Genomic DNA, 19165 nt, shown 5'->3' with positions numbered 1-19165 from the left:
ACAATTACACTCCACCAGGCTGTGGCTTGTTTAGTTCAGCTCATATCTCTTTCGTTGTGTTTTATCAAATAATTTTTTGTAGAATTCGTGTTAAAATTTAATGAAAGCCACAGTAAAGAAGACAACTTGGTTATTTTTATTGAGTTTTTTCTGTAAGTCTGTGACTAGTGGTGTTAAATAATTGTGATCTCAGTTTTGACTAAAATAACTGTGTTTATATTTGCCATAATCAAGCAGCTCTGCTGCAGTGCATGTGTGAAAGTGGCTTCAGATAAACAGAGAGATGAAGGCTCAGTAGTTGGTACAGAAAGACAGACATGCAGCTCTGATGGCCTGTTTTCTCCTTGCACTGGTAGCTGCACAGAGCTACACAATGGACCGTATCACATGCACAAGCTCTAACTTTGTTTTCTTTGCTGATGGTCTTAATTTAGTCCACTTTTCTTTCACCCTTATACCATTGTACGTTTTGCTTGGTCCAGAACAAGCACTAGCATCAGCCTTCATCTACATATTTCCACGTAGAAGTCATAACATGCAAACAGCCAGAGTCATAAAAAAAAAAATAATACCACGTATTTTTTCTTTTCTCCAGAATATTTCACAGACCTGGAAGGCCGCAATGAACAGGATCCTAGTTTACCCTGGGATTTCTACAGCAGCTCGCTGTTCGGTGAGTAACCTTCACGCTGAACCTGTCAGTCTGCTGAATGTCAGCCCATTGATCAATCAAATACCCAGCTTTAATTTGTAAGCATGGTGGCATAAAAGTAATTGAAATTGCATTCCTATGCTGCTCCTGAGTCACAGGGAATGGAAGCCAGTTTATAGACTGGGCTCCAGCTTGACCACTGGCACGTGGAGGGGGTGTTAGCTTTGAGTATTAGCATCCGTGTTTTGTTGTAAACAGCCACAGGGAGCCTGTTATCTAGTGGAAGGAAAGCAGGATTAGAGTTGCATGGAAGGACTGAAGGAGACTAAAGACAAAGTGGTCTACAGCTTCTGAACAGTCTGAGTCACAAAAGATAATCAGGTTTTATAACTGCAGCGGTTTGTTAACTTTTAGTTTTTTTTGTTTTTCATTGAGTAATGCCAGCTATTTCAGTCATTTTATCAAAATCTGCCAGTCAATGGCAGCATGGATATTATAGTTGTCATTGTGCACTTTATATATCCACTGTAGAGGTTTGTATTTTGTTTCCATACAGGTTTAAAGGAGACTTTTATGTTCATTTCCAGTTCAGTGTTTCTATTCATTGACTGAACATGTGCTTCATCCTGCCTGGAAAAAAAGCTGTTTTAGCTCCTCTCCCTTTAAGCCAACTGTCTTCTAACTGGCGCGTATATATATGTGTGTGTGTGTGTGTGTGTGTGTGTGTGAAGAAGAAAAAAAAATTATATATATATATATATATAATTTTTTTTCTTCTTTTTTTTCATCTGCTTTTATATTTGAAGCTGTGACTGACACCATGAAGTGTGTTTATGTGTATTTTTATATGTCACCAGTTGTATGTGTGTAACTGTTGGTATATACTGCCCACTAGAGGGCATGCAGACCTCGTTCATTAGTACAGTAACAGCCAGCTTGTCCGCTCTTCCTCCCTTTCTCACCTCAGTGAACTCTTCCCTTCACAGAGACTGACCAGGAGCCGTGCTGGGACTTCCTGCTGTCTGAGCAGAACCAGGAGTTGGAGGAGAATGTAACGGGGAAGACCGAGCAAGAGTCGGACAAAGATTGTCTTATGTTCGAGTTCTCCTCGGAGCCTCTGCTACCCTGCTATCACGTGCAGGTGTCATTAACACAGGGGTAAGTTCATAACGATGAGAGTTTACTGGCGACAAACCACACGGTAATAAATCAGATTTTTGGGGGGTGATACAATATCAGGCCACTCAAATGTCATCTAAATTTGGTCACCGCTCTGCAATATGCCTAAGAATTACAGCAATTTAGGGCAGATAGGCTATGATGATAGCAGATACTGATGGTTAAGACTTATAAGTAAACAGCAGTTGCTTCAGCTTCTGGTACATAAACATTTATTGGAAATGTACTAAAGATATCTGCATGATGTTCCAACCCAACGTCTTTAATGTCATGAGTTGTTATTGTTCCTGCGTGTAAAGGGGAACAAGTACAGGATGATGAGAAATATTTCTGCTTTTTTGTCTTCAAAAACACAATATTTAAGCTTCAGTTTCATTGGTCAGGTACTTTAATTACTATCAGATGGTGATGCTAGTATGGGGAGATGTTATTTCTGCAAAGAAAACCTTAATAGATCAGGTCATTGCCTCAGCATGTGTTACCTTTGGCAAATAGGTTATGGGTTTAGTTCAGTTTGTTGCATTTTTGTAGGATTACTCAGAAATTTGAGGGATTTACATGGGGCATTTACCAGAGTTGGGGCTTGGCCCAGCTTAGTAATGATTTGGTTTTGAAGCTGATCTGGATCCAGGACTTTTTGGAAGGATTCTTAACCAGTGTGCAAGCGGGCAAAGTTGGATATTTCCCATCATTTTGGGGCAACCATATTTTTTTCAGGTTATGCCACTGCTTTGTGACACTTGAAACGATATGATACTTAATAAGTGTCTCTGTGGTGCATTAATATATTGTTGCTTTTGTTGTCTGTCTGGACAAAAAACTGGACTGTAGTTTCATGTTTGTTCATTTGACGACGCTTACACCTAAACTGCCAGCTCTCGTGTTGTGCATGCCACCTTCAGCTGATGTCTGATGTTTTGCTTTTGCAGTTTTTGCAACTGGTTCCTGCTGACGGATGTCCTGAAGCGCCTGAAGATGTCTGCGCGGATTTTCCGGGCGCGGTATCCACACTTGGAGGTGGTGAGTTTGTCGCACGCTGAGCTCTGGAGGCAGGTATCGGTCAGCCAGGTGAGCTCCGCTTTGGTTTCTCCCTACAAAAGCAAAACTAAGGAGGAAGAGAAAGAAGAGGAGGACGAAGACGGACTTGTGGATCTGGTGCGTTGTGTACCGGAGCTCCAGAGACTACTGGGTTCCTCGATTCACATCCTACAAGAGGACGAGGAGGAGGAAGAGGAAGAGGTAGTGACAAACACAGGGAAGCCTCACAGCCGATAGCCTCTCTTGAGCTGCGCCCCAGCACCACGCAAACTGTCATTTTGTCAGCCTTCCCTCCAGGCAGCAGCTCAGTGGAAACCTCTCCGTCCGTTGTAACGAGGGTCAAAGATTTTATCTCCAGCTACAGTAACGACTGACACTCCACCGATGACCTCTGACCTTTGGCAGAAGTCATCTGAAGGACCTGCACACAGGAGTTGTCGATGCTGGATAGCAGCTTTCAGGTTCCTATCTATAGGTATATTTGAATACATGAGAACTATTGAGTAAACCTTTTTATTAATTATGTATGTACATGGTAGTGTATATGTATATCTTGCCATCAGGGTAAACACATTTGATTCTATAAATGTATTCTTGTGGCAGAGGACGGATAATGTTTAGGACTTTTTTGTTTTAGTTTGTTCCTGAGGGAAAGCGATATTTTTCGACGGGAGATAATCCAAGGCTTTTATCTTGGTGAAGTCTTGCGTACAGCTAAGGCGCTTAAGTCAGGGAGGCCATTGGCCCAGATGGTTTCTCTGTCAACCTGAGAGATCTGGAGACCTGCAGAGAAGAGATCGTGGCACATAACATTCAGACCTAATCACCTGCTCAGAGCCTCCTTTCCATTTTTCACTTCCGGTGTCCTCGAGATCATTTCTGAATGGACCTGATAATTTAAAGTGTTGATTTTTTTTCCTGTGCATTTCACATAGTGAGGCAGGCCCACGAAAGCTGTTCCGGTCCCTGGTTGCAGTATCAAATAAGGCTGTTTCGGACATTGAGGCGCAGAGTTTGTTTACAGAACTGGACAGACAGTAGTCTTCTCTACGCGTCCTAATACAGAATCCTGTGGATCTCTCTCAGAGGAAACTTTCTACCATCTCTGGAGTCCAGAGGAGCCACGGCGGTCCCCCAACTTCCCAATATGGTGTTTCCAGCTCCCAGAGTGCTTTGTGTTGCAGTGTTTTATTTACACTGTTTGTTGTGCTTAATTTAATAGTCATTAATATATTTGATCTCTTGTGTATCTGACAACCCTATCTATGAAAAATACTTTCTATGGTTGGTGCTTCATTCTGAAATGTACTTATTATTAGGATCCCTTTATTCTGAGATTTCCCTCCTTCATTCAAAAACAGTATTTCAAAAACAAAGGAGAAAAAAAGAGAGAGAAAAAAAGCAAAAGTACAGTTTTATTGTACTGGTGCTACACTAGATTTTGTGTTGACAATCAATGAAGTTTTGGTTTGAAGTCACAAACTAACAAAAGATATTTAAGATGAAGAGACTTAAGGTGTAAAGAAAAGTATAGTTTAGTTAAAGAAAATGGGATACAACAAGTGTGAGATCTTCAGAGAGCCTTTTATTTGATTCTTTTATAAGAAATAAACAAGAATAAAGCATGATTGTGAATCACAACTTAATGTCTTTTATGTCAAATTTATGTATAAAGTCCAATTTTGACATATTTCCTGGTGCGACTAATAATAATGATAATAATACCAATATTAATAAGAATTTTGAGTCAAGAAAGGGGCTTCAACTGCTTTACAGTTGAGTTTAGCTCGGTAATAAGCTTTTCCTCCCTTTGTTCAGCAAACAATAAAGCCCTGCCTGCCCTCGTAGTATCTTAATATAGCATTTGTATTTATTTATTGCACCTAAGATTATCCTGTAGCTGAATTGTTGTATTGTCACCTTTTAAGTTGTTAAAAAGTCATTTGTGTGCTCAAAATCATGAACAAGTTTACAGTTTAATGACAGCTGAGCAAACGGTGAGGTATAGTTTCAAAGCTGTAAACCACTCAGCTGACCTCAGCTTCAGTTTGTTCTGGTAACTTCTGTTTACAAGTGTCAGTGTGGGAAGGGATAAGTGACTGCATGCTTTCTAGCAGGCTGCTCTTTGACCCGTCCAGTGATGGTTGTTCCCATCATTGTGGGCTGCAGTGATCATGATTTTTTTTCTGGCTATTAACAGGTTTTTGCAACAACAACAACTTAAAAATGCTCATAAAAATAAATAACTGACAACAAAGAATTTAATTAGGTGGAAAGAATAAATTATTGACTAAAAAGGTGTGGATACACCTATTCTGTTTATACAGTATATGCTATATGGCAACCAATTTATAGCTATGTTTCACCAAAAATTAACAACATCACAGTAAAGAATATGGAAAAATGTGTAAAAGCTGTTTGGTTTTTACACAGCGGTTGATGTATAACTTCCAGGGGCGAATAATAATCTTTTAAAAACTAAATCTAACTGGATAACTGATCAGAATAATTTCCCGGGGTTGTTTTGACTTGCTTGTAGAAAGACTTTGTCACCCTGCTGGTGATCTGTTGCTGTAATAGTATTCCTGGTCTGTAACAGAGCTGCAGGTTTAGTCATTTGATGCTGATAAACAAATGTCAGCAAGTCTGTCAGTACTAAAGCTGAAAGCAGCAATCTACTGTCTCTTAAAGCTGTTCCCAGTAATACATTTAAATGTAAGATTTCGATTGACTAGCACTTTATGATTTGTGTGCATATGTTGTGTTTTTTTCTTTGTTTTTGTTTTTTAATCATAGGGCTTAGATGCAGTTGTCAAACAGTCATCAGGGGCATGAATATCGTGGGACTTTGAGCTTTTAAAGATTTATTTTAAATGCTCTTTTATCAAGGTGGAATGATTGGGTGCACAGGTTTGACTTTATTTGGGCTTTTCTCACATCAACAGAGGTTCAAATGTTACATAAACCCATTTAAATGTTTTAATTATAGTAGAACCCTCAGCACCACTGTCTTTTAATTCGACAAGGCCTCTGTGAAGCTCTGAGAAGTTTTTGAATTAGGAATCAATTGGTTGATTGATTAATTCTCTTGGAGAATTGAAGATCTCTTGGAGACCTTTCTAAACAACTGCAGATTCCAAGATCATCAGTTCAAGCAATTGTACGTAAGTACATTTTATTCTGATGTGTCATCACTTTCCCAATATCTGGAAAGACGTCCCAAACTGTCACCCTCGGATTAGAGGAAATTGGAAGTGGAAATTGCTGGATCACCAGCGTCACTGTCCAGAGTGAAGCAAGTTTTACATCTGTGTACTGAGAAGGTGCTGACAAAGAAAGATGCTCCTGCTACAAAATCAACACCTTCAAGCTTGGTTTTCCCAATATCGGCTGTACAATCATTCCACCCGGAAAAAAGCTAAAAACTGTTTAAAAAAATGATCAGTGAATGCAAACTTAAGACCACAACAGCAAAAAGAAGCCTTTGTGAAAACAACCATCCTGCTGACGTCTGTGCTCCCTCCTCATTCAGCATGATCACAGGACCATATGAAAACAGTACATTTCAGACAGAAACTTCTTTAAACCACATCTTATCTCTTCTAACGCTGCTTTTGAGGACATGGTGGTGCTTGTGCTATGACGCAGCTGAGCCAAAATACCAGAAGGTGGCATCGTGCGAGACGTGCCACAACTCCTGCTTAGCCTGTAGGGTAGCTGTTCATGATGGGAACGCCTGCACTGGGTCACTGAACTCCAGATAAAATGGATCTAACAACAACTTCCATTTCCATAAGGGAGTGGGCACATGTTTCTATTATCAGCCCTGCAGTACTGAAAAGCAGCAGCAAAAATGCTTAAAACTGACATAAAAGAGCCATTAAATCTAATTTAATCCAAGTCATCACTTTAATCTTTATGAGATTACAGCTACTTACTCTTAAAAATCTGCATAAAATGAAAGAATGGAAATCAAAGGTTAGTTAATAAGGGCCATATTTATTCTTGCTACAGCACTGATAAGAATATTAGAATATCAGAACTAATATAATACAGCAACTGAATGTTTGCCTGGAGCATATGGGACTCCGTTTCAAGTCTCGGTGCAGATATATTTTATTATACTGATATTCAGCGTGCCAGTTGCAGCCCCTTGCAGGGCCTCTGGGTACAGATGGTCCTAACTGCACTGTAACCTGTACAGTCCTGTACAGGGTTACTGTAGTTCAAATACTGCTGTGACTGGGCTTTATCTCCCAGCAGTGACAGCATGTGGCGGCTGCCAGACTTACAGCACGTTCTGTGTGCGTTCATAACTATAAGTTTTTTCTGGTAATGTTCTTTTTAAAAATGAAGACTGAAATCTGACACCAGTGAAAAGAAAATGCTTTGTGGGTTTGAAATTGAAGTTTCAGAATTTAGACTTTTTAACCGTTTTACTTGTCACGTCATGGAAACTTTATCTGGATGACTCACTGCATTCCAAGTGATCCTTTCACAGAGCCTTTCTGGAGTATTGGGGAATCTTGTAAATCAGGCCTCCCTGCATCATGCTGGAGCTGCCTCTCCTCAGGTCCGCCTTCTTCACCAAGCCCCTGCCATGCCCCTAATGCTCATTGGGCTCCCGTTGTGCACCAGCAAACTGATTGGATAAAAAAAGAGGGCAAGTCAGGACAAGACCTACTCACAAACATGGAAAGTGGAAGCAAGGCCAGGTTTATACATGGAAACACAAAGGGACATGACAGAAAAGGTACATGATTACGAGTTAACTGTGTGAATGTCAGGGGGCTGGGTGGTCTTTCTATTTAATTTAAATTACAGCATGATCCTTCTGCCAGCATGCCCCTTTTCAGGTTGGTGATTATTTTGCCCTCCTGTGTATTATTTGTAATGAAAATGAGTTCCCATGAAAGTGTCTTGCCTCCCTTTGGGTTCACTGAGGACATCTGTTGTCTGTTAACAGTGCCTCCATCAGGTTATGTAACAGCCCTCTTTCAAAAAGGCACAAGAGGGAAGTCCTTCTCAATGAGTCTGCATGTAAGGCTCTGTCTCGATACTTCCTTTTCTCTCGGTCCCCATTGAAATAGGTTCCTTAAAAGATTGCTTTAAAAAACAAAACAAAACAAAACTGCTGACCAGAATCTTAAAGGTGCAGGAATAAATGTTTTAATCTGTCCAAGTGGTGCTTTGATTATCTGGCGATTGTTTTAGTGTTCAAGACAGATCAAACCTGCTTTCATCCCGTGAGACTGCACAGCCAGGCCTTTTGTTATGATCAGTAGGATTTAAATTAACGTGTTCACTGTCTGCAGTCTGAGTCTTCTCCGTGTGTCTGTATATGGCCGTGTTGAAGCGTACTGATAAATTGTAGTAGGCCTATTTTGAAACGACTCTCTAAGAACAGGTGTTAAATGTCCTGTGCGCTGATGTGAAGACATCCAGTGGTGTTTAATTCCCGACTCAGTGCTTTGAGCCCTGCGGTTCTAAATATAATCCAATGGGGAAAATTGCACTGTCGTGCATTGCCCCTTTGCTGTGTTGCAAAGAGATTGACCTTGTCCAGATATCTGAGTCTGCTTCTGCATGCAGCCAACACTTCAGGCTGCATGCACGTCTGGAACACAGTCACCCAGACGTATTAATGAAATATGGTTACAATTTAGAAACCATGAACTTTGAACTTTTAGCTACATAAAGGTCAAATAAGCCAGGAGACTACAGTGTGGTGACTCATCCTGAATATTGTGTCACATTTTGCCCAGTTTATGTTTCAGATTCATCTTAAAATACAAAAAAATGTGTTTGTCTTTCAGTCTGTAGACAACAGACTAAAATAAGACAATTCTTCATCAGATTTGTTAGGAATAAATCCTTAGAGTTATGCAATCTACATCTGTATTCAGACTCTTCACTTGGAACTCAGTGAAAGCACCTTTGTCAGCAGTGCATTGAGTCTTCTTGGGAATCTTAATACAAGTTTGGCACACATTTCTTCTGGAAGTTATGTCAGAATAGTGTTAGTGCACAGTCATTGCAAAAGTTTTAGTTAGTAGAGGGTAGTTTACCGCTGCCTAGATTTCTCCATCTTGTGAAACGAGGACTAAAGTATGAAATAAAATGTGATCTGTCAATTCCTGCATCGTAAATGTTGAATGTTTTTATACTGGAGGTGCGCAAAGTCACTGGATGTAAGAAGAATGTAATATATTTTACTAGGTATTCTTTGTATTTAATTTCTTGTGGAGTTGTAGGCCACAGGTGTGGATTTAACATGAAGTTTATTGCACCTAGTGACTTGGTGATGGTAGTAGGACCTATGTAGGTGTACTGGTTTGGATGACCAGCAGTCTTATCACCCCAGACACAGAATAATATCAGGAATGAACCAGGAGCTTTTCAAAAACCACACCTGTACTTTTTGGTGGTATGCTTCAGGTCGTTAGCTTATTGAAATGTTAATCTCAGCCTGAGCCTGAAATCCGCAGCATGGTGGTAAAGGTTTCCACTTGGAATTGCTCTGTGACTAATAGTCCTGACTACTCTTTCAGGCCCGTTCAGAGTAAAACATGTTCACAGCATGATGCCGCCACCACCTCGCTTGACTGTAGACGGTATTGCTGAGTCCATCTTATTGCCCTGTCTCTTACAGCATTGAAAAGTTGGACAAAGTTCATCCTTTATTTCATCAGATCAGATTAGTTCAGAAACCTTTTGGCAAACTCCCAGTGAGCTATCGTGCATTTTATTGAGTACTGGCAATCATTTGGCCGGTCCAGTGGTTTTATGGTAGATAATGGTAGTCTCAAATCTCCACAAATGAACTCGACATCACAATCACTGTGACCATTACGTGAGCAAGCACTGAGACATCTGCAATACTGTGCTGTACTGCTGCAGTATTACTTGTGCTGTATGCCATATATGTTGCGCTATGACTGTGAGGCCAATGTAGTATATATATCCAAGTACACTGCCTCACCTAACAAAGCCATTGGACTTCCTTCAGATTTGACGACAGCATGATCTTATATTGATGATGGAAGAGTCGGATCCCAGCGTAAAGTCTTCGACAGCACATTCCTAGGATTTCTAATGGGTTTAAGCTCTGGACTGTGATGGGCAATCCATATGGAAAAGTGATGTTGAAACACACTTTCACAAACTGAGCCCAATAAATCCTGGCATTGTCACCCTGGAATACGTCTATTAGAGAAGAAGAAATCCACTGATGGAAAACCTGGACATTCAGTATATTCAGGTATTCTTAATTTTTTCAGGCACATAACGTTGAACCTACGCCTGACCAACTGGAGTGACTCCAGATCACAACGCTGCCCCCACATTTATGATGGGTGCATCACTGTTCAAGTGGAAATATTTTAACTTTTATTATTAGTCACAAGTTCAGATGTTGATTAAGCAATCTCCAATCACAATCAATCAAGATTTTTTTTACAACCACATTTTTTCCTCGGAGATGGTGATTTACCACTATCCTTCCAACCCATGGATTACCATCTTTTGAACAGCCACTCGATATGTCCTGCGAGATGGTTGTTAAAGAAATGAGAACCTTCTCGCTGTATTAGTTAACATTAAGTAACCTGATGCCAGACCAAACATATTGATTTTAATTTTATATTTATTCAATTAAATGAGGGTTGGAACTTTCTTTTTTTCCACCAGACATGTATTTAGTAAAATGACAATAAAGCTAATGACAATGACAAAAACATGGTATACAGGTTACAGCTAGATGGGATCTTTCCACTTGCACTATAGAGAGCTGCAGTGATTATACCTTTTATTGGTACCTTTACATAATTAATGTTGGCTAAATACAAACTGTTTGGCATACAGTAAAAAATAAGTTGGTAAGCTAGTTGAGTTATAAGTTTTGAAGTTATTTAGCAAGCTAACCAATTAGCATATACATTTTGCTAGCAGTAACATTAGCTAGAAATATATGAAAATACTGCTGCCTTGATCCATGCTACAGTAAACACTTACCTGTTTATTTTATGGTCTTCATCATGTTTAATACAACACATTCATTTAGTAAATTATGGTACACAGTAGTGTAAAAACTATCACCAAAGCAGGGTATCATTTCGGTCAGGTTAGCTTGTTTATGAAAACCATACATGTGTGACGTGTCCTTGGTTTACCTGATTTTAAAAAATGGTCATGGCGACAGCCCAAATGCTCAGCTTGAGTTTCAAAAGTAGGACTTCACAAACCAGCGGGTGATGTAAATCTTTTAAATGCAGTCCTCATACGTAATATAGAAGCTGACCTTAGTTTCCTTTGTTCAGCAAGCATAATACTCTTTGAAGCCAGATCAGGTTTTTGTTCTCTGTCCTTAAGTTTGGGTTGGAGTCCATCAGTGACATGTATGCTAGTATTGCTTGAGGCCCTGTGGGGGAGTGAAAGAGAAGCACTGAGACAAGGGGCTCTGAGGTGAGTATAAACCAAACATCCTCCGGATTTTACATGGAAATAAATCCACAGGCTGTTAGAAACAGTACAGAAGGTGTCATTATAAAGGGAAATTAGAATACAGTCACATACTGGCAAGACAAAAGTACAAATAGAAGACAAAGGTTACCAGAAGAGCCTATAATAGAACAGAAAAAACTTCAAATGGGTTACACTGTATATTGCTTGCACTTGGATGACGTTCCTTATTTTAACTCATAAAAACCCTTAATTTAATTTTACCAATCTCAAAACTAACTAAAGTGCCATCCGAGTAAACCTGAGAGACTGCACGCTGTATTCATAGCTACAAGTTTAAATGAATTCAATACACAAAGGCACTTCTGTTGTTTGCATCATATTTGACGTCACGTTTCTCTGTAGAAAACAAAAGCAGCTGAGATTCTGAAAAATTTTAGCTTAAAACAGCCACATGTTACAAACACTGATGTTTGAAATCTGATCATGGGTTTTCTGAGGTATGTATGGGTTTGCACCGGCTCCACTGACAATAGATGCCTTCATGTCAGTGAATACACTCACACAAACAGCCATGCTGTTGTCCCACCCCCAGTTTAATTCAAAAGAACCAGCGATGGATGCACAACCTTCACAGAACTCAGCTCTTTTAGCTCACTGGCAGGATTGCTATCACCTGCCTAACTTATAATTAGAGTAAACTGGAGACATGAGAAAGACTCAATAACTGTAGAATATATCTTTACTTTGAGTAATAGATAATAGATACTGATATTTTCTTAATATGTGAGGTCTTCAGTTCAAAGAAGGGCTGAATCAAGATGGTATAAAAAAATTTGCCAAACCAAACAAATGGTTTGAGCATTGAAACTATCTTCAAAATTAAATGCTCAGTGCTGACCGTGAGGAGGAATTTGCAAGGATAGACTCTTTTCACTCTGGATGAATGACCTTTTCCACCATAGCCATTAAAATGTGTCTTTTGTCAGAGGGCAACCCTCTAAGCAGACATATTGACACCTTTTGAGCAAAAACCTTCGGAAGAGTAACAAGAGTAATGTTTAGCCTTGAGGTTGTTTGTGAAAAACTGAAAGAACTTTTGTCTCTTAGAGTGCTGTGGTTTCAATTTGGGAAAACCATGAAGATGAAAAGGATCTGAATGTTATATAAAGGATAAGAGGTGTGTTACTGTGATCAGGAGCCATTGTCCCAAATATAGGGAACAGCCGGCAGTGTTAACACCAATAACAGGTACAATCACTGTCTGTGTTTTGCATGCTTCCTTTTTAATATTTGTTGGGTTTTTTTTTTTTGGTTTTTTTTTATTTTTTGCACATGTCTCTCTATGTGGTGAAATCATACACAATGTGAAAGCTCTGAAAAGATGTCTCATGGGTGAACTCAGCTGTCGCTCCTTTTCCTGTTTATGCCCACGTTTTAACCTGTTAGCACTTGACTGCTGCTTAACATAAAGCACTGCGACCGCTATTTGCTCATACAGAGCCAATGGAAAGGGGTCTTCAGCTTAGGTAAACATGCTCTTGTGCGTCTGTGTAGTCCAAAAACCCAGCGGCACATAGCTCAGAGTGGCTGACACTATAGGACAAGTGCTGATTGGTTCAAAAAATGGACAGGAATGCAAATAGGAGCTACAATGGATTTGATCACAAACAGGAGAAACATCAGAAATCAAAGAACACAACATGATACGCGCAGACAGTGGTTTCAGATTTTTGTTAGAACTTTGCTCTTATAACAGCACAAGAAAGAGGAGCCCATAGACTAGCTGTTTTTAACTGTTTTAAACCGCTTTTTTAGTGGCAGTCTGATTAGGCTGATTACCCAGAATCCTTCTTTTTAAATGTATATACAGACAACCGCAGACCTGGTACCACAAGTCCTGCATTTGTAAACAGGGCAGTGATGTCCTGATGGAGGTTAAGAGGTTAACTGCCTCTATTTTCTACATTGCAGCACAAAGTCCAGTTTTTTGAGTGCATAGCCAAAGTTGAAGCTAAAACGTTTAAACTGTTGAATACTGCTTTAGTGCAGCTTTGCTCAGGAGTCATTAGGTGGTCAGTTTAGAGACTCACACACTATGAGAGTCTGTAACATTTATTAAAATACTGATCGTTCTGATTAACTGATTAGACTTGGAGCAGTTCTGATTGGTGGATAAAGTGGCAGCTTTAATCTTATCGCTGCCCTTTATGACTGACTAAACTGTACTCCTCAGCTGTATTTACTGTAACTGTCTCTTTTATATATTTTATATTTTATATATTTAATTTAGTAACTAAAGAGACTAAAATGACAGAGGAATACTTCTTTGTCTTTTTCACACCTAATGGGAAATAATTCTGCTTTTCAATCATTGTTATGGAAAACAGGTTAACCTGATTCTGTCAACTGAAGTGTTTTGGGGCATTTTGGGTCCCCCTCAAAGTTTCTACAACAGCATGTTACCCTGACATGTACTCTAGCCATATTTCACAATAAAACATGACAGTGTAATGGAAAATGTTATTAATATTTCAAGGGTCATACAGCTTTCCATGATCCTTTCCACACCACTGAGTTTATTCCTGTGAAATTAATTAATTAAAAAAAATGCAAGGTGCAGTATATTTGCAATCACAAAATGAAAATAGTATATGACTCTTTATGTGAATCATGAATGACCTAGCTTAGTCACTTGATGGTTAAACCTTTATCATCTACAGAAAGCATACAAAGACTTTCAAAGTAAAACACTCAAGGGCGTAAGGAGGAGTTCTTTTCCCACTCATTCAACTCCTTTTGTACAAAGCTAAGCCATCCATTCAGCTACTCTTTGTTTAACAGAGCACCGGACAAAAGCTGGAAAAAGCCTTCCCACTGTAGTTTTTCCATTTCTTCTCTTCACTTCTACTTGACCACATTGAAACAAGCACATACTGAACTTTTTGCTTTTTACTTAGTTCTCTACATTTATCTGATAGCTGCACAGAATAAAACGTCTCATGCAGAACAGACAAACAGGGACATTTTGCCCAGCGAATGCTTTATTTTTAAATGCTTAAGTACATTTCTGCTGATTATGCTTCTGTGGTTTGTGATATCTGACTGATATCGCAGTCTGATTCTATCACAGGAAGCTTACTACAGCATCCAGAGCATCTTAAAACCTGCCTGATACACGGAAGCTGGCAAACGTTTTCTGATATTACATGCATATATGCACGACAGAAGCCTGTATTGACCTACATAAGCAGCATATAAAGCGACAGAGTAATAAGCGTGTATGAGCAGCAGACACGGCCGGGTGGAGGGGATTGTTCACTCACAGAGACACTCTGTGTCAGGCTGTAAGCTGCTCCAGCTGGACTCGACACCCACCCACTTGGCTCTTATGTAACCTCATACGATCCTTCCCAGTGTGTTCTGTGCAGGGCTGGCACATACTAATCATGTTGTGGGAATCAGTGATAAAAGGCAGAGTGGCGTCTACTATGTGGTTTAGTAGTGCAGCACCATGAGAGCTGTATTCCGAGTAAAACTAAAACAATCTTTAACCTGCTCTAAGGAATTTTCACTTCGTGTGTCAGTTTCACCAGCAGCAGCAGCGTTCGTAACCCAAACAACACAAAGGTTGATATTTTGCCCTACAAATCGGCAAACGCATCTAACCAGATCAACCGCAAGGGTTTCGATGCAGCTGAAGAAAAAAACAGGAAGTGGATGGTACTTCTGTAAGCCTCCGCCTAAAGAACATGGTGTTCCCAACGTCACAGCTGCTTCCCCATGCTGACAAATCAGAGAGCTGTGGTTAATGTTTGTAATGTCTTACACACTTCACATCTCCTCCTTGTGAATCTTGTGGTCCTCTTTTTGCCTTGTTTTGTTTTTGTGTATGTGAGTCATAAACATGCTCTGTGGTTCATCAGTGTGAGCTTTCCGTCTACCATTCACACTTCCCCTAACTCTCTGCCTGCCACCATCCTCAGTCCTCTGTCCTTATTTCACCTCAGGCCTCTGGCTACAAGCTTCAGCTCCAGCGTTCCCACATCCCGTCTCTTTTTGAGCATCACACCATCAATTTGCCATTTTGTGGCCATGTTTTGTACATTTGGCTCCATACATTTCTAATGTAAACCTGCCTAACCCATCTTGTTACCTGATGGCTGTGAAAGCACCATTTTACTGAATTCATCTCATTTAGTGTGGACTTTAGTGACCCTCTCCCAGAACTGTCTTGATAGCATTGTGCATGGATTGTTAAACAGGGCTTTTGGGTTTAGGCCAAAGGTCTCTGGACCAAACGTCTGCGTGAACAGACTGCTAAAACCAGTATTTCTGTAAGTTATTCACACAGTATGACACAAAAAGACACACTAGGTTCACAGACACAAAAACTGACCTCAAAGATACAAAACGACTCCAAAGTAAAGCAAAAAGGCTTCAAAGAGCAAAGAGCAGAGCGTTCACAAAGTTAAAGAAATTGACCACAAAATTAAACAAAACCACAAAAGTGACTCAAAGCTTATTCAAGGACACACAAGGCTCCCATAAAGTTACACAAAAAAGACCAGAAAAGGATTTTATACAGACAAAAATCCCCACAAAAAACACAAAACAACCACAACCAACAAAATGACTTTACAAAATAAAAAACACCAAAAATGACCACAAAGAGACCCCCAAAAAACCCACAAACGCAAAACCACTTCACATGACACAAAATAACTTCAAAGTTAGACAAAACCTTTTAACAGACAAACAAATCTACCATAAAGTTACAGAAAACAACGACAAACTTCAACTTTGACTTTACAGCCAGAAAAAATGTGAAAAAAAGCTTCAAAAAATATGTAAAGTGACCACAAAAAGAAAAAAAATATCGTGAAATGATGACTTTATTAAAAAAAAAAGGAACACAAAGAGAAAAAACAACCGCAGGGTTACGCAAAAATGACTACAAATAAGACACAAATGTGCAACAAAGTTACACAGAACCACATAGGGACACAAAATGTCTTAAAGTGACATAGAGCAACCACAAAGCAACACATAACTTTAAAGATACATGAAAAAAACAACAACAAAGAGAAGTGAAATGACAATAAAAAATACGTATTATAACTATAGACATAAAATGATTTCCATGACACACAAAACAGCCACACATATCCACAAAAACACAGAAAAATGATCACAAAGTTACACAAAATGTCTTCAAACAACAAAAAACAACTACAGAGGAACTCCGATGTCTCCATTTGACATAAATTCATGATGCTGAACAAACAGTGTAACCAGTAATAATGTCCCTGAATGCACCAGGGCCTAATATATAACTGAAAATAGTCTTGAGCCTACAAGCCGTAGCCATTAACTGAAGGTGAATATATTCAGACATTAAAACACTGATATCCTAATTAACAACAGTTCAAAGATAACATAAAGGTAAACAACAGAAGTCACGTTTTTTCATCACCTTGTGCATGTTAATCAGTTCTGTGGTTACAGTGTTGACTGTGGCCTGGTTCCAAAGCTGCACTTTCATACAAACCTCCTTGAATGACTGACCGACTGCGACTGTGGTAACTTCCTTTTTGCTCAACATCGTGCAAACTTGATCAAGAGCGCTGTCGTGAGTTATGAACAATGTTACTTTTTAGAGATGCCCGCTTTCCCCCCTCGTGGATGTTTTCTCCGACCACGCTCCTCTTGTGCAGTCAGGCAGAAGTCGCACACGCAGAAATGTTAATGACATCAGTGAACGTGCCGGTTCACATTATCTCTGCAGCACAAGGCAGAGCATTGTAGGTCTCGACGCGGGCTTCACATGAGACGATTTTACGTCAGGGCAATGCCTAGCAACCGTAATTCTGCTGCATGCAGGCAACATACAACCGCATCGCATCAACAACAGCCAACTTGTTTGGATAACAAGCAACTGTTACCTTTGGGACCAGCTGCAAACATGCTGGAGGGCTTCTTCAAATGTAGTCTCAATGACTCAAGCACCTGAGTTAAGGTGCAGCATACGCACTTTAATTTTAATTTGAACACTTTTTCACACATTTATTTATCATTGATGTTTTAAACTCAGAGTTAAAATATGTCCTCGTGGATATCTTAGCGAGGTTTGTGACGTGGGTCACATGCTGACAGTAGATATAGCCACCGAGATTGCCTTTTTATTGCAGGGTTACGTGCAAGATCAGCTGGCGTGATGCAGGTTAACCTATAACCTGCTGGAACAATAAATACACTGATTTCAGCTTGAAGTCTCAGCGGCAGTAATCTCGCACCTTCTGCTGTCTGATGAACACTTTTACTTTCTGTACTTTTTGTACCTCTACCTGAGTTCAAACCTGAACGGCAGAGTATTTGTAGATGCTGGTAACACTGCTTTTAACCTCTCGTTAGTTTCTCCTGGTGACATAATTGCATTTATATTGTGCTTTTTCTAATCTTACTGAGCACTCAAAGTAATGATGTGTGATTAACTTGGGGTTCAAAAGCTTGTAATAATTGTAAATATACTTGTATTGTGAAGATATTTTGTGTGATTCATATTTATACTTTGATACCTCGTACTTATTTTCATATCTGCATCTCGTATTTTTACAGCCTTTTATTTTATTTTATGTTCATTTGAAGCTGCATGCTGTGGGTCATATTGCAAAATTAAAAATAGAGTTGCATATATATTACAAAAAAACCCCATGAAGAATAAAACTACAGCGTGGGTTCTTTTTGAGCAAATCACAATGTTTCTTCCACCATTGATAGAAAGGTGAGAGCCTGTGTGAGGCCTTTTCTTTGACTTAAATAAATGCTTCCTTGGTGAGAACTCAGAGGTTTTGAAACGTGCTGGCCTATTAAAGCAAACATTACAGTGAATGTGCTAAGGTGTTTGCTCAGGGAGCAATGTTGTCACCATAAAAACGTCAACATGCAGGTAAGGAAGTGATAAGAGCAAACATGTTGTAGGTGCACCAGGGAGATATTGTATATAATGGTACTGTAAGAGCAGATCTAAGGCTATATTTGTGATCATTGGTGCTCCTGTGCCTGTGTGAGGTTAAATTGACCTGCTCTGTCTGGCTCTTTATTCGCGTCAGACTGGAGTTTTACAGCTGTTGAGCAATAGAAATTGCTCCTGGGAGAAGTGACAGCAGCCGCTGCCACGTCTCCAGTCACGCAGCCTCATGCTGGCAAGCGGAGCTGGGGAGAGATCTGCCATCCAAGCAGTCCTTTCAACACCAAATGACTGCCATGTCCCTAGGTCTGCCGGTCACATTGCCAAAAACACGTTGGAACACCCCACCTGTGCCAAAAATATCAGATATCTGAAGAACATTTACACTGGGGTTCCTTTTTATAGACACAACTATGATGAATTAAAACGGATTATATAACACAAAGAGCCATCTAACATTTGAAATATAACCCAGCCAGTGAAGCATAAAGTGTCACCGCCTGGTGAAACAGCACTTCCTCATCACCGCTGTGGAGCATCTTGAAATCTGCAGTGTACTCAGCGGTCACAACCATTTGCTCTCGGGTTTCTCAAGACATTAACGTGACCTGGGAGACTTTTGCAGTCCGAGCTGTATTACAGAATATCAGTGTCATGGTTCAGACCATTGGAGATTTGTTTGGCTGGAAAACAACATTACAAGGATTTCACTAGTTTACAGGAAGAAATGTCTGACTAAACAAATAATTTAGTGTAGTAAACCCTTGATTTTTTAAAATAGAATATGTTTCAGACAGTTTGAGTGCTAAAAGATAGTTTCCCTGGTGTCAGAGGTTACTTAAGACCTGCTCCTACCTAAGAGATTA

General features: G+C 39.7%; 1 protein-coding gene across 9 annotated transcripts in view; it reads left to right on the top strand.

Annotated features, from left to right (window-relative positions):
- Window positions 1-4829, top strand: part of bcorl1 (BCL6 corepressor-like 1) — a 34849-nt gene extending 30020 nt beyond the window's left edge. For 7 of the 9 annotated variants that reach the window (XM_086301879.1, XM_086301923.1, XM_086301895.1 and 4 more), the window contains exons 10-12: window positions 596-673; window positions 1639-1810; window positions 2761-4824. In XM_086301879.1, the coding sequence (XP_086158005.1) occupies window positions 596-673; window positions 1639-1810; window positions 2761-3106 (596 nt within the window). In that variant the 3' untranslated portion in view covers window positions 3107-4824. Of the gene's footprint in view, window positions 1-595; window positions 674-1638; window positions 1811-2760 lie in introns of all 9 variants that reach the window. The other 2 variants (XR_015130492.1, XM_086301937.1) reach the window with 2 other exon arrangements.
- The last annotated feature ends 14336 nt before the right edge of the window (window positions 4830-19165 follow it).

The sequence above is a fragment of the Aulonocara sp. 'chitande type north' Nkhata Bay genome, linkage group LG2, assembly GCF_057382095.1.
Source record: "Aulonocara sp. 'chitande type north' Nkhata Bay isolate Kocher_YH1m ecotype deep benthic linkage group LG2, A_spYH_male_GT1.1, whole genome shotgun sequence".
NCBI lineage: Eukaryota > Metazoa > Chordata > Actinopteri > Cichliformes > Cichlidae > Aulonocara > Aulonocara sp. 'chitande type north' Nkhata Bay.
This window is presented reverse-complemented; position numbering and strand designations above follow the sequence as displayed.